The 11,659-nt window shown below is 37.7% G+C and overlaps 1 protein-coding gene across 1 annotated transcript; it reads left to right on the top strand.

Moving 5' to 3' along the window:
• Window positions 1–2,012: 2,012 nt before the first annotated feature.
• Window positions 2,013–4,956, top strand: LOC145066422 (Leucine-rich repeat receptor-like protein kinase family protein). The gene is made up of 2 exons (XM_079013667.1): window positions 2,013–4,420; window positions 4,513–4,956. Exons 1-2 carry the CDS (start codon window positions 2,110–2,112, stop codon window positions 4,848–4,850), a joined length of 2,649 nt encoding a protein of 882 aa, XP_078869793.1. The 5' UTR covers window positions 2,013–2,109; the 3' UTR covers window positions 4,851–4,956.
• The last annotated feature ends 6,703 nt before the right edge of the window (window positions 4,957–11,659 follow it).

Here is an 11,659-nt window from a genome sequence, read left to right as displayed (position 1 = left end):
TCGTGTTCGTAAGATTGAATCGGATCGTAATATCGCACCAAAAGCATTTTAAAACATAAAAAATATATATGCATTCATCAATTAATCATCCAATTAACAATAAATACTTTAAAACATAAAAAAAAATATTTCTAATATATTATTTAACAATAAACAATTCAAAAGGGGTATTCTACGTAGTCACTCCAAAAAATATATTTGATTTATTTTTAAAAAACAATTTAACGATCCTATGACTTACGATCCTACCGAAAAACTATCCAAATAAGATCATGATCGATTTACGTAGGTGGGTTCCTATGCTCACGATTTTAATAAGCATGTCCAAACCTATACTAAAACTTCAATTTTATACTAAGTTTAATATTAGGTTGCTCCAATTTAAACCTAAACTTAATATCAAATAGATTCTTGGTAACAATGGCAATCGCAAGAATGTGCAGCAGTAGATGCATCCAATTTTTTTTCCGAACAAATATAATAACATAAAAACAATTAAAATTTCGAATGCATTAAATATAACAAACTAGTGTCGACAAACTTCATGAAAGGCAAATTAATCATTTCTTCGGCAAATTGATCTTTCCATGGGTAAACTATTGATCTAATAGTATGTTTTAAGATCAAACATGGGTAAATTGGTCATTTCATGGGCAAATTATTAATAATCAGAAACTTATATATTTTAACAATAATATAGATAGTGTTTTAGTAAACTATAAACTATAGTAACTAGTTTCACATACACATAACAAATCAATGAATGTAACAGACATGAATATAATGGGTGGCAAACTATATTTTAGGTAATAAGTAAAATTTTCAGATTGATTATAAAGTTATAATTTATAGCCAAACGTTGAATACATTTTAAATTAAAATTTGACCAAAAAAACCTTTTCCTCATCCCTTATATGTGTACAATGAAATAACATATATGCGTACAATGAAACTATACTTTATTAGTAAAAAAATACCAAAAATTGACCAAAAATACCTTTTCCTCATCCCTTAAATAAAATATGTGTACAATGAAACTATACTTTATTAGTAAAAAAAGAAAAGAAAAAACAACCACTACAACAACTACGATGGAAAAGAAACGAGGTGGACGTATCCGGTGAATCATAAAAACATAAGTGTTGGCAGTTGACTTTTTCAGCTTTTAACCACTTAAAGTTAAAGCAAACTGCTTCATACAGTCAATACTTTCATACCATTAAATTTGATTTTTCCTCACGATTTTTTTCCCATTTCTTTTTCATCCACACATTATTTGTAAAGTTCAAATAAAATTAAGAGCTCTAAATTTAATTCTATATATAATTAAATAGTTTACAAATAACTAATTTTATTCTTAGAAAAGGTTAATGATGTCAAACTTTAGTGAACTCCTGTCCCCCCCCCCCCCCCCCCCCCCCCCCCCATCATATTAAAAAATAACTACATATTATACAAATGTCTGTAAAATAAATTCTGAATGGTCCATACAATTTAATCTAATAGTTTTTATTTATTACAAAACATATTCTTAAAACATCATATGTATTTTATTTTGCATATTCTATTGTTACATACTGAACTTAAGAACTATCTATACATTAAAACCGATTTAAATAAAATAAATTAATAGGTAGCAATACAGAAAAAACACAATCAAACATTAAGCTTTTACCAGTTTAAGGATCAAGCTTCTTAATATATTTTACTAATTAAAATTTTGTACATGTCATTTGTACAATTTAAAAGTATGTAACCAGGACATCGAGTAGAATGTTCAACTACTAACAAATAAATAAAAGAACCCGCAAATGGTAAAATACTTGTGTGTTTTTATATTTTCCTATGAAATAACTAAAAGTTGAAGTGAAAAGTTTTACATGTATTTCGAGATATGTATTTTAATATCATTAATAGAAAAAGGCAAAGGAATAAAAAAAAGGAAGAAGAAAAGTCTCCCTGCATAGCTTTTCACGGGTACATAATACTACATACAAAAAGACAAACCCCGTAGCTTACTCCTAAATTACTTATGTCACTCTCACTTCACAGAATCACTTTATTTCCATTATCAAACACCTTCTCTCCTTTCTCTTTCTTGCTTCTCCAATGGCTTCTCACTGCACACTCTCACTCTCACTCTCACTCATATTTCTCCTAGTCTTCACCATTAATGCTTCTTCACCACCATCATCATCATCATCAACTTCTTCAGAAGCAGATATTCTGTTAACTTTCATATCCGCCCTTAATGATCCCATGAACTACCTCTCATCTTGGTCCAACACCACCACTACTCACCACTGTAACTGGACTGGTGTCACCTGCACCACCACCACCACCGTTTCATCTCTCACCCTTCAAAATCTCAATCTCTCCGGTGAAATCTCACCTTCGGTTTGTCAACTCTCTAATCTCATTACCCTTAACCTAGCTGATAATTTCTTTAACCAACCTATTCCTCTGCATCTTTCCCAGTGTTCTTCTTTAAACACTCTCAATCTAAGCAGTAATCTCATCTGGGGTACAATCCCAGATCAGATTTCTCAGTTTAAATCTCTCAAGTTTCTTGATTTGAGCAAAAACCATGTCGAAGGGAAGATACCAGATGGAGTCGGGTCGTTACTGAATCTTCAAGTTCTTAATCTTGGCAATAACTTATTGTCAGGTAGTGTCCCTAATGTTCTTGGAAACTTTACGGAGTTGATTGTTCTTGATTTATCTGAAAACCCTTTTATGGAGAGTGAGATTCCAAGTGATATTGGGAAGCTTTTGAAACTTGAGCAGGTTTTGTTGCAAAGATCTGGTTTTTATGGTGAAATACCGAACTCTATTGTTGAAATGAAGGAGTTGACAATAGTTGACCTCTCTCAGAACAATCTTACAGGTGTTTTACCTTCAAGAATCGGAAGCTCTTTCGAAAAGTTGGTTTCTTTTGATGTTTCACAAAACAATCTTTTTGGGTATTTCCCAAACGGGATTTGTGAATCCCCTGGGCTTACAAGTCTAAGCCTTCATACAAACTATTTCAATGGAACATTACCCAATACCTCAATTGCTAATTGCTTGAATCTTGAAAGATTGGAGCTTCAAAACAATGGGTTTCATGGCGATTTCCCAAACAACTTGTGGTCATTGCCTAAAATCAAGGTTATCAGAGCCGAAAACAACCGGTTTTCTGGTGAAATACCTGATTCCATATCAATGTCTTCTCAATTAGAACAAGTTCAGATAGATAACAACAGTTTCATCGGCAAAATCCCTCATGGTCTTGGCATGGTTAAAAGCTTGTACAGATTCTCTGCCTCTCTTAATGGCTTATACGGTGAACTTCCACACAACTTTTGCGATTCCCCACTAATGAGCATCATCAATTTCTCCCATAATTACATTACTGGTGAAATCCCAGAGCTAAAAGAATGTAAAAAGTTAGTTTCTTTGTCTTTAGCTGATAACAATTTTGTTGGCGAAATCCCAGAATCGCTAGGAGATTTACCTGTGCTTACTTACCTTGATCTTTCCCATAATAATCTCACAGGTGAAATCCCCCTTGAGCTTCAAAACCTGAAACTTGCCCTTTTTAACGTATCTTTCAATAGACTATCAGGTAGAGTCCCTTCCTCATTAACCGCAGGACTTCCCGCTTTATACATAGAAGGAAATCCCGATTTATGTGGGCCCGGATTGTCAAATCCTTGTTCAAAAGATGATTCTCTGCACAAAATAGCCGGGATTTCAAAACTGGCTTGCGCATTGATTTCCTTAGCTTTGTTAGCTGGGATACTGAGTTTAGCATTTGGGTTTTATGTTCTTCGGAGATCGTCAATCCAAAAATCTGAAACGGGTATTTGGAGATCCGTTTTCTTTTATCCACTTCGAGTTACAGAGCAGGATTTGATCATGGCGATGGATGAAAAAGCTTCTAGAGGTAGTTCTGGAGGTTTTGGAAGAGTTTACATTGTAAACCTGCCTAGTAACGAGCTTATAGCTGTGAAGAAGATAGACAATATCAGAAATCAATCTTTTAAAACTTTGAAAACGGAAGTGAAGACGTTAGCCAAAATCAGACACAAAAACATAATCAGAATCTTGGGGTTTTGCCATTCGGATGATTCAATCTTTTTGATCTATGAATGTATGGAAAAAGGGAGTCTTGGTGATTTGATAAGCAAAGGTGACTTCCAGTTGGCATGGAGTTTTCGCTTGAAAATCGCCATTGGAATTGCTCAAGGATTGGCTTATCTTCACAAGGACTACGTTCCCCATTTGCTTCATAGAGATATTAAGTCCAAAAATGTTCTTTTGGACGCTGAATTTGAACCAAAGCTCACGGATTTCGCATTGGATCGGATTCTTGGTGAAATTACATTCAAGTCCTCCTTGGATTCAAACTCATCATCTTCCTGCTACATGGCACCAGGTATACAATACTACAATCCATTATCCATATCCCATATATAGTTTGTGTTTTTCTTGTTTAGATTCTAATTATCACATACAATTTGAGTGCAGAATTAGGGTACAATAAAAAAGCTACAGAACAAATGGACACATACGGATTCGGTGTCATTTTACTCGAACTTGTAACAGGTCGAGCAGCTGAACAAGTGGAATCAAATGAGGAGTCTCTTGATGTTGTGAAGTGGGTAAGAAGGAAAGTTAACATAAGTAATGGGGCAGTTCAAATTCTTGACCCGAAAATTTCGAGTTTGTGTAAAAAAGAAGCTTTGGGAATGCTTGAAATAGCTCTAAAATGCACATCAGTTATGCCTGAAAAACGACCTTCTATGTGTGAAGTCGTGGTTGAACTTCGATCTATTGGCTCAAAGAATTATGTCCCAGAGTCTTGATTTTGTCGCCATCAGTTTGATGTTCCAACCAAGAAACAATGATATATCAAGTTTATGTAAATTATGAGTTTGAATTGCTTTATACAATATCCTTTTGTTTTCTCTATATGGTCGAAAAGCTTGGGTGACCAAACCAAGAAAAACCGTCATTCCAGTCCAAGTGCATAACAAAACTATATTTTCTTTAAGGTTCGGATTGTTATTCAGTAGAAGAACAAGTTGTAAAGCTCGTTTGTTAACGAGCCGAGCTTCACACTAATCGAGTCAGGCTCGTTTAAAGTTATTGAAGCTCGACTCGAGCTCGTGAAACATATATGAAGCTCATTAAGGCTTGTTTGTCCGTAAAGCTCGTTAAAGATCGGGATTGACTTGTTATTTTTTCAGATTTTAATAATATATAAGTAATAAATAATAATATATAAAATAAAAATATATTATACAAAAGCTCGTTTAAGCTCGCGAGCTTGTAAGTGCAGACTCGAGATCAAGCTCGTTTGTTTAATGAGCTTTATTCTAGGCTCGAGCTCATTAAGGCTCAACTCGTTTCGCGTTTTTAACGATCCGGTCACGGGTAGCTTGTGAGTAGCTCTGTTCGTTTACATCCCTACTTGGAACTAATGTCAGTAACCCGAAGAGAAAAGAAATACAAAAGAAAATGTAGTTCTTTGTACCACAAAAAGGTGAGAGGAAACGGGTGTTAAGAGGTAAGATATCTAGACCTGAATAAAACGTAAATGAACGTTTTTATTTTTTAAGAGGTAAAATACCTATCTGGATTATATATTTAACTATTTAAGAATTAGAGCTTTACCTAAAAAAATTGTTTGCTTTTAAAGTATGTAAGTTGTTAAAATAAATAGTTTATTTTATTTTATTTTTATAACTTAAAAGAGTTCTTTTTCTTAATTAATTTTTATCAGTATTTATCATAGTTTATTAAAAAAAAACTAAATTGCAAATTCAAAACAATATTTGTATATAAATAGAATCAATCAATTAATTTAAGCCGTTTTCAAATGTAATTTTTTTTACGAAAATGATATTTATGGTAAAATTCATTAAACCATCTATGAAAAATTATCGTTAAAATGAGTTAGTTACAAAAAACTATAGATAAAATTGCAAAAATTGTAGCCGTGGTATGTATTTTTTTGAGGTTTTAGTCCAAACCACGACTTTTTTGGATTGGTGGTCTTTTTAAGCTGGTTTCGTTACGTTTTTGGTCCCTCAGAAAACTGAAAATACTAAAATGCCCTTCTGATACATTTTTTTTATTATGTTTTTTGCTATTTAATTTAAAGTTTTATTAATAAAAATTATAGGGCCCACCTCCCTCTCTCTATCTCTCTCACACACACACACATACACACAAAACACATCCGTCAACAAAAAACCCATCACCATCTCCATCTTCTTCCAACTTCACTTGCAACTCAAGCTACACAAACACACAACGAAAGTTAAAACACACCATAAAATCACTAATGCAGACCACCTAATTCATCACCATAAAACCACCTTATATCCACTTGATACACAACCATCATCACCAAACCTTACCTGCGCTAAAAATAAAAGAAGCAAATAGAAGGAGAACACCAAATACATAGAGGTGCACACAAAGAGGTGAGAGACGAACCATATACTTTAATTTTTTGGTATCTGTAACTTGAATCAACGAGAAAAGTGAGAGGGTCTGCGATTCAACAAATCAGAAAATGAAACCCAGCATCAGAGCCCCAGAAGCAGCAAATAGAGAAAAAGAACCAGCAAATCGGAAACCCAATTTCGATCCAGAAAATTAGATAGCTTCAAAAAACCCAGACGAAGAGAGAAAGATGCGTGAAGAAGAAGCAGGAAGAGACAGTACCCATTTCGATCCAGCAAATCAGATGGTTTAAGAAAACTCACCAAAATCCATGATGCTTTGGAGTTTCGTTTCAGCTACTGTTCGCCTCCATCGTCTATTTGTTCACCGGCAATGGTTTAAATAAAGACATGAACCTTAGATTTCTTTTTTCCTTTTCTTTTTTCTTTGTTATCTTCACAAAGCAATGACAACAATGAGGTATTGGTATATGCCACAATTTATGTAACGTCCCAAAATTCAAGACTACAAATTTTCTTTTAATAAAACATTACTTAAAGCAAAACCATCAATCCAAACATAATCAGAGTATTAATTTCCAAAACACATGTTCGTTATCAGAGTAAAACATTCCCAGACTGTCTAATCTATGGTGTGTGCCATGCGATCACCCCGAGCTCTTCCCTCCGCTACCGGAAGTACCTGAAACCAAACTGAAGACCGTAAGCACGAAGCTTAGTGAGTTCCCCACCCTACCACATACCATGCATAACCACATACTGCACATACCGGGCCACGCTCGCCCGATACAACGGCCCCGCCGCTCCAGGCCCCGCCTGGCTTCGAGCCCCGCTCGAATACAGATCTGTTTCACTTAGGCCTCGCCTGTCACAGGGCCTCGCCCGCCAACAAATAATAACACATAAACATATCACAACACATAAGCTAAACACATACGAACTGATCCTGTCCTAAGACCTTGCCTATCCTGGGCCTCGCCCCTGCCCTGCTACTGATGAGTCATGGAACCCCGTCCATGCTCCTACTGGTTGTGAGACACGGGCCCAGCCCACACTCACTCTTTTCCTAACTCGGGCCTCACCCCTGATCTGCTGCTAATGAGATGTAGAACACCATCCACACTCTGCTATTGGTGAGTTACAGGACCTCGCCCACACTCACCTCTCTACTAGGCACATACAAGCATCACACAGACAACAAGTATAAACTATCACATAAATCATTCCTTGGGCACTCGCCCGCTACCACTGAACCTCGTCCTGAATATCATACTAGCATACTGTGCCTAGGGCTAACCCCCGGGTCTTCTACTCATAACTACATGGGTCGGCATTGTGACCTTAGACCTATTCACACAAAGGGAAACTCACTTGCACTGGCTGAACTTGCTGATGATCCCACTAGCCACTGCCCAGCAACTCTCTGAACTCCTGCTCCACTCGCTCCCCGAGCTACCAATATCAATGCAACACTGAGTCTAACTGACTCCCGAAAGACAACCAACTCAACTCTGGTCAAAGTCAAAGTCCTGGTCAAAGACAACCTTCCAGGTCAACCCTACTCGCCGAGTCACCCTACTGACTCGCCGAGTTCATATGTTCAGAGTCCTTCCATTTGCGACTTGACTCACCGAGTCAGTCCATGACTCGCCGAGTCTACCAATTTCCGAGTCCAGACCTGTCCAACTCACCGAGTCTCCACTCGACTCACTGATTCGAGTCTCAACTCACTGATTCGAGTCTCAACTTGGAGGGTTTGGGTGTGACATCCCCAAAATCACGGCCATAAAAGACCGGTTTGTTTATGCTTTGTTTAAAAAATCAGAGTTACATTTTAAATAAAAGTGTTGCGGAATTCGTCCCAAAACAAAAATATGATAAAGATTTATCAAAAGCATTCCCATAGAAATGTATTTCATTAAAAGACTCGGGATGTCATGTTCGTACAGATCAAAAGCATAAACAGTACAATATAAGCCTTACTACATTATTTCATATCTACAGGCCTATATCCGTAATCCCTCGTCCAAAACATTACACCTATGCTCATGCGCCACTACCTGTAATACATAAAACTGAGTGGGTCAGACTTGGGAGCCTGGTGAGCACATAGGGTTTTCAACCCACAATAAATAAATTTATTAATTTCATCAATCAATAATAACCCGATTACCCGGTCCCGTTATCCTCACTTTACGTCCCTAAATACCTATCATAAGGGACCTAGCCTAAGGATCATCATCGGGACGGACACTACTGCTAAGGGGATTCCTCGGCAATAAATGTCCTAAAGGCAACCACGTGGGGGATGGAGTACACCGGTGAACACATCGTTCACAAACACCTACAGGTTGCGAGCCTGCTAGTGTTCCACTGGACTGTCTAGAAGAGTCCGTGGTCGTCATCCATACTCCGCTAGATGACAGAAACAACAACATCAACATCGATGCCTCTCATCATTTTATCACACATCACCTATTACATCTACCCATGTTTTACCCCAACATTTTCGTAGATATAAAATACATATACAGTTTAAATCATTGAAAACATGTATAACAATGTTCATCCGAGATAGATAGCAAGTATTCAGATAATATGCACACATAGCACGTAATTTATATAAAATACTTCATATCTATGTGTAAGTTGAAAGTAACTATGCACTCACCTAATTAGTTGGTGACTCAGCACTCGGACAACGCTTCGATACTCTCAAAATGATATTCCTTCGATAAAACCTAGTATCGATACCACTAGGGTTTAGTTTAATGATAACCGCGACAAATTAATTAGTCCGAGTATTATTAAGCGTTAATAACACTCGATATAACTCATAATAATAGCCCAAATAATTATTTTAAGGACCTAATAACATTCCTATAATTATTTGAAAGCTATATAAAAAATTGCGTAAGCGTAGCACAATTACAACGAATTTTATCGAGAACCGGGACTTAATTGGAGCAGCGTTTCGAAACTGAAAAACTCTTTTTTCTCAGGACTCCGGGAGCCTCGGGGCTTCCCTAAGGTGCTAAGGGGCTTAACTAGGGTTTAGGGGTGGTTTGGGGTTGTAGAGAGAGAAAGAAGTTAGAGAGAGAAGTGATTTTGGTGTGAAAAATGAAGAACCATTGACCCCCTTTTATAGCCCTGCGAGGCCTCGGTACGCTGGGCGTACCTCGGACCTACGCGGGGCGTAGTCATCGGATAAGGTTGCCAGCTCGCACCAGCTGGCTCGCACTCGTCGGATGGATCAGACCGAGGTTACGTGGGGCGTAGCTTCTTCGTACGCGGGGCGTAATAGCGAGGCTTCGTGGCATGATCCGAAGCGAGATCTGAGACCTTCATCGGACGGCCCACAATGCGCCACGTCACTAGTCTCGCACCAGTTTTCGCATTTTCATACTTCAACTTTAAAATTTCGTAACTTTCACGTACGACCTCCGTTTTCGACGTTCTTTATATCCACGCGAAGGTGGGAACGTACTCTACAACTTTCGTTTAGACTTCGTCAGCTAATTTTGGCTTGATTTTAAATTTTATATTATTAACGGGCCGGGACACGATTGGTCCGTTAAATCCTCATAACTTCTTCATCCGACATCCGTTTTCGCCCATCTTTTTCTCGTTACGCTACTCTCAACGAGATCTTCGATTCTTGTTTAGGTCATGTCGGCTAAAAACCGCTCGATCTAATATTCGAATTTCGGGTTGTACACTGCTATCCCGAAACTTCGAAAAATCATAACTTCTTCATACGAAGTCAGATTTGGGCGTTCTTGTTATCGATGTTCTTAATTTAACATATTCTACGATCTTCGTTTAGATCGCTAAGGCTAAATATCGCTCTATCGTAAATTCACTATTCACGCTTCCCGGTATCGTGCCGGTTCTGTCGCGAAACTTCGACGGGTCATAACTTCTTCGTTATAACTCGGATTTCGGCGTTCCTTATATGCACGGAAACCTTGAGACATATTCTACAACTTTATATAGAGATATCGGGATTATCTCACACTTTAATTTTGACGCTTATTTTTATTCTTTATTAATTATACATTTATAATTAAATAATAAACACATAAACACACATAATTCACATAATACTCAAATATTTCATCTTTATTACTTCAAAAAGAGTTACAAGAGTTGACCTAGACTATTACATTGACAAAAATGCTTAGCCCTGAAACCTGGGCGTTACAATTCTCTCCCCCTTAGGATGATTCCGTCCCGGAATCATGCATCAACAAACAGATGTGGATAGCGACTCATCATGTCATCCTCTATTTCCCAAGTGAGATTCGACCCATTCGAATGTTTCCATCGGACTAGCACTAAGTCGACCATCTTACATCGTAGCTTCTTAGTCTTACGGTTAACAATTTCCCCAGGCTCTTCGATCAGCCTTTTGTTCTCATCCATCCTTAACTCTGAGATTGGAATTATGTCGGGAACATCTCCCGTGAATTTCCTCAAATAACACACATGGAAGGTGTTATGAATACCATTGAGTTCTTCGGGCAATTCCAGCTTGTAAGCTTGGTTCCCAATCTTCTGAAGAACTTTGAACGGTCCAATAAACCTTGGACTCAACTTTCCTCGTTTCCCAAATCGTATAACTCCCTTCCACGGTGAGACTTTAAGAAAAATGGAATCCCCAACTTCGAAGGTTATCGGTCGTCTTTTCTTGTCAGCATAGCTCTTCTGACGATCCTGAGCTGCTAACATTCTTTCCCTAATCACCTTCAACCTCTCAGCAGTCTCATGGACTATCTCGGGGCCCATAAACTGCTTCTCTCCGGCTTCAAGCCAACAAGACGACGTACGACACTTCTGTCCATACAAGGCTTGATAAGGTGCCATCTTGATGCTCGAGTGAAAACTATTGTTGTAGGAGAATTCTACCAGAGGTAAGTGCTCGTCCCAATTCCCTTGGAATTCGAGGGTACATGCTCTCAGGACATCTTCCAACGTCTGAATCGTTCTTTCACTCTGACCATCAGTTTGCGGATGGTAAGCAGTACTTAAACACAACTTTGTACCCAACTCCTCTTGTAGACTCCTCCAAAACCTCGATGTGAAACGACTATCACGATCCGATACAATTGTTAGAGGGACACCATGAAGTCTTACAATTTCCTTCATGTAAGCATTTGCAAGCTTATCCATAGACCACTTCTCGTTGGCTGCTATGAAGT

The sequence above is a fragment of the Lactuca serriola genome, chromosome 8, assembly GCF_051521515.1.
Source record: "Lactuca serriola cultivar US96UC23 chromosome 8, Lser_US96UC23_V15, whole genome shotgun sequence".
Classification (NCBI taxonomy): Eukaryota; Viridiplantae; Streptophyta; class Magnoliopsida; order Asterales; family Asteraceae; genus Lactuca; species Lactuca serriola.
Note: the sequence above shows the minus strand (reverse complement) of the source record. Positions and strands in the feature narration are given on the sequence as shown.

What these genes read in the sequence shown, in the direction of transcription:
- LOC145066422 (XM_079013667.1), top strand. Translation starts at nt 2,110, where the DNA reads ATGGCTTCTCACTGCACACTCTCACTCTCACTCTCACTCATATTTCTC. An exon ending in TTCCTGCTACATGGCACCAG is followed by an intron (nt 4,421 to 4,512) that starts GTATACAATACT and finishes ATTTGAGTGCAG; the next exon opens with AATTAGGGTACAATAAAAAA.